Below are 4,792 nucleotides of genomic sequence, written 5' to 3'. Positions count from 1 at the left end.
TTGGCCACAAAATAGTGGATTGGTGTGTTTCAGATAAATCTGATCTTGTAGGGATTTACTTAGTCTACACATTATTCTTACATTTATACTAAGGGTTTTGCCAAGTGATTCAGTAATATATTTAGTTTTGTCATACGTATAAGTGCATTTAGGCCTGCAGAATATGATGGATAAACTTGAGTTCCACGTTGGGCACTTGGGTCGGAATCCTGACGTTCTGTCCTCATAACTTAATGTAAACTTTTTGCATAGATTTAGCTTTCATATCAAATGACAAATGATTATCACACACACACACACACACACACACACACACACACACACACACACACACACACACACACACACACACACACACACACACACACACACACACACACACACACACACACACACACACACACACACAAACAGGGTAACAATCACCCAAACACACTGGCTGAGACTAAACAGTGCAAATGACCACACACAGACACACACTTAGAGACATGGAAACTCCAACTTATATTAATCCTTCTCTCTGTTTGTTCTGTTTGCCCCATGCAGGCCACTGTCCTTGGTCATCATGTCTCAGTGTGTGCCCTCTAACCTATGTGTGCTAATGCTGCTACTGACCCTGCTGCTGCTGTCACCATTCAACTTCAGCTACAAGGGGCTCAGCACAGGACCTGGCTGCCATCTATACCGTCAGTCTAACACACACAGACATATACAGATACACACACATAATGTGCAAATATATACTCTGACACACACACACACACACACACACACACACACACACACACACACACACACACACACACACACACACACACACACACAATGTTCAGATACACGCAAACACACATAATGTACTGTTACACACACACTCTTTACAGATAAATTCACTCGTGCTGAGTGATTATTGTTTTTTGAGGTGGTTTTGGTTCATTTAATAAAAAACAATCTGAGTTGAATGCTGTAACAACACAGAAAAAAAACAATATATTAAAGTCCCATGATGGTAGTGGCTGCCCATTACTGCTTATAAACCATAATTTATTCACGTAACTTTACTTGAAATATTTACATTTGTTTTATTTGATGACTTTAATTATTTCATTCCAAGACATCATTTCATCTCTATCGAGCTGTTGCTTATGCTGTCTGACAAAATCACCATTTCGCAGGTCTTCATAGTAAATAAGGCATTATTTTATGACTGCTGAATACAGCTATCAATCATTTAGACCACGTACAGTTGAAGTCGGAATTTAACATACACTTAGGTTGGTGTCATTAAAACTTGTTGTTCAACCACTGTACAACTTTCTTGTGAACAAATAGTTTTGGCAAGTCGGTTAGGATATCTACTTTGTGCATGACACAAGGAATTTTTCCAACAATTGTTTAAAGACAGATTAATTCACTTATAATTCAAGGTATCACAATTCCAGTGGGTCAGAAGTTTACATACACTAAGTTGACTGTGCCTTTAAATAGCTTGGAAAATTCCAGAAAATTATGTCATGGCTTTAGAAGCTTCTGATAGGCTAATTGACATCATTTAAGTCAATTGGAGGTGTACCTGTGGATGTATTTCAAGGCTTACCTTCAAACTCAGTACCTCTTTGCTTGACATCATGGGAAAATCAAAAGAAATCACCCAAGACCTCAGAAAAAAAATTGTACCTCCACAAGTCTGGTTCCTCCTTGGGAGCAATTTCCAAATGCCTGAAGGTACCACATTCATCTGTACAAACAATAGTACGCAAGAATCAACACCATGGGACCACGCAGCCGTCATACTGCTCAGGAAGGAGATGCGCTCTGTCTCCTAGAAATGAACATACTTTGGTGTGAAAAGTGCAAATCAATCTCAGAACAACAGCAAATAATCTTGTGAAAATGCTGGAGGAAAAGTATAAATTTCCACTAAAATGAGTCCTATATTTACATAACCTGAAAGGCCGCTCAACAAGGAAGAAGCCACTGCTCCAAAACAGCCATAAAAAAGTCAGACTACGGTTTGCAACTGCACATGGGGACAAAGAGCGTTCTTTTTGGAGAAATGTCCTCTGGTCTGATGAAACAAAAATAGGACTGTTTGGTCATAATGACCATCGTTATGTTTGGAGGAAAAAGGGGGAGGCTTGCAAGCCGAAGAACGCCATCCCAACCATGAAGCACGGGGGTGGCAGCATCATGTTGTGGGGGTGCTTTGCTGCAAGAGGGACCGGTGCACTTCACAAAATAGATGGCATCATGAGGCAGGACAATTATGTGGATATATTGAAGCAACATCTCAAGACATGTATGTGTCAGGACGTTAAAGCTTGGTCGCAAGTGGGTCTTCCAAATGAACATTGACCCCAAGCATACTTCCAAAGTCGTGGCAAAATGGCTTCAGGACAACAAAGTCAAGGTATTGGTGTGGCCATCACAAAACCTTGACCTCAATCCTATAGAATATGTGTGGGCAGAACTTAAAAGGTGTGTGCGAGCAAGGAGGCCTACAAACTTGACTCTGTCAGGAGGAATGGGCCAAAATTCACCCAATTTATTGTGGGAAGCCTGTGGAAGGCTACCTGAAACGTTTGACCCAAGTTAAACAATTTAAATGCAATGCTATCAAATTCTGACCCACTGGGAATGTGATTTAATAAATAAAGCTGAAATAAATCATTCTCTCTACTATTATTCTGACATTTCACATTCTAGGATTAAATGTCAGGAATTGTGGAAAAACTAAGTGTAAATGTATTTGGCTAAGGTGTATGTAAAACTTCTGACTTCAACTGTAGTTTCAGGTAGGGACACCTCAACAAGCAACAGCTGATGTCTTCATCCCCTCACTATTGTGCATTCTTCTGTCTCTTCCCATTGCACGCATAAAAGAAACACAGACTGGACAAGTAGATGCGCAATGGATTATGGTCATTGTAGTTAGTTTCGCACATAAACTGTGATAATTATGTTGAATATTGGCCTGTTAGAAACAACAACTCCCTACTACATCGTCACAGTTCCGGCTGGATCTAATTTATCTCTAGAGAATTTGCAATGTGTGCATTGAGCTCACAGAAAAAAAACATACAAAATTGAATTCAAATAATTTAAATTATGTCGGTCAATTACTTGTTTAAATTAATTGTTCTCCTCTTTCCTCTCCACTCCTGCAGCATTTAACGTGACCATCCATAGTGACCGGCGTGGGACATGTAAGGGAACCCATGTTGTGTATGCCTGTGTTGGATACTGTGAGTCCAGTGCCTTTCCCTCACGCTACTCTGTCCTGGTGGCATCTAACTTCACTCACAACATCACCTCAGCGTCAAGATGTTGTACCATCAGCAAGGATGCAAAGGTAGAGTATGGAGACAGAGACACACACAACATTATCTCAGCCTTGAAATACTGCACTATCAGCAAAGACGCAAAGGTAGAGTATATACACACACACACACACACACACACACACACACACACACACACACACACACACACACACACACACACACACACACACACACACACACACACACACACACACACGTAGGGTAAGGGTATGTCATCCTGATTACCTATTTGGTTGGAACATTGCCACTTGACATGTCTGAAAATGTAAAACATGTGATATAAAATATTTAAATTGTATTAATTTTCCTAAGATCAAAGTTCGTCTGGACTGCCCTCGTGCTCGTCATCACAACGACATTGAGATCCTGACGGCGCGGGCCTGTCACTGCGACATGTGTCGCAAGTCACACTACTGAGATGTCACTGTCGCCGCGGGAACATGCACAAACTGTATCATGAGGACTGGGATAAGAAGGAGTCCCAAGGAGAACAATCTGTCAATCAAATGTACTGTATATGAGAGAGAGAGGTTTGTGCATGCCTAGAATGGAATGGTGGAGCAGGGGAAAAAGACTTGAGAAACACTTTTTATAACGTTGCTTTATTTAAGAATGGTTGGTTTAAACATTGGTTTAAGACAGAAGAAGACCGTTTGTGACCCTGTATGAGTTAATACCCTATTTCCTTTGTAGAGCACTACTTTTGACCAGGGTCAATAGCGCTCTGGTCAGAAGTACTGCACTATAAAGGGAATAGGGTGCCATTTGGGATGCATTCGTAGGCACTGGCAGCCAGTCAAACGACTATAGATAATACAATAATTAACTCTACATAGATCTGCTATACAGCCCCTACCACAGAACTAGAATGAGTAGAACTAGAATCCAACTTTCAAATCAATGGGTGGACTGGCAGCCAATTTGAGTGTTTACCAATCAAGTTGCCATGGTCAGAAGTTCCAATTCTGTTCTATTAATTCTATGGCCACTACACAGCCAGACATTAAGAGACAAAATAATGTACATGAAACTTTATTTATTTTAATGAGCTTGAACAACTGATGTTTTGTAAATAAGTGACAAGAAAGAATGTTGGAAGTGTTGAGGAAATAAACATTTAAAAGATTACAACATATTTTTAAATAAGTTTTCTGTGTGATAACACTACAGTGGTGTACATACAGCAATATGAAACCCTCTTGGTCTTACACACACACACACACACACACACACACACACACACACACATCATCTCCTCAATCGCTCTCTCTCACACAAACACACATCCTGGTCCCCCTCCCCCGACACACAATCCCTGCTCCCTGCCACCCCAACCAATACACATACTCCTTTCCCTCAGTGTCCTGTGTGAAGCAGACAGTAGTGGCACTGCTGGGTGAGAGGATGGGGTAGAGGGGTGAGACCTTTATTACAGACACACATACACTCCC

General features: G+C 40.9%; 1 protein-coding gene across 1 annotated transcript; it reads left to right on the top strand.

Annotated features, from left to right (window-relative positions):
- Positions 1-565: 565 nt before the first annotated feature.
- On the top strand, positions 566-3,954 carry LOC115133748 (glycoprotein hormone alpha-2). Its single transcript, XM_029667232.1, has 3 exons — positions 566-686; positions 3,165-3,349; positions 3,654-3,954. The coding sequence occupies exons 1-3, from the start codon at positions 566-568 to the stop codon at positions 3,756-3,758; spliced, it is 411 nt and encodes a 136-aa protein (XP_029523092.1). The 3' UTR covers positions 3,759-3,954.
- Positions 3,955-4,792: the final 838 nt, after the last annotated feature.

The sequence above is a fragment of the Oncorhynchus nerka genome, linkage group LG8, assembly GCF_034236695.1.
Source record: "Oncorhynchus nerka isolate Pitt River linkage group LG8, Oner_Uvic_2.0, whole genome shotgun sequence".
Lineage (NCBI taxonomy): Eukaryota > Metazoa > Chordata > Actinopteri > Salmoniformes > Salmonidae > Oncorhynchus > Oncorhynchus nerka.
This window is presented reverse-complemented; position numbering and strand designations above follow the sequence as displayed.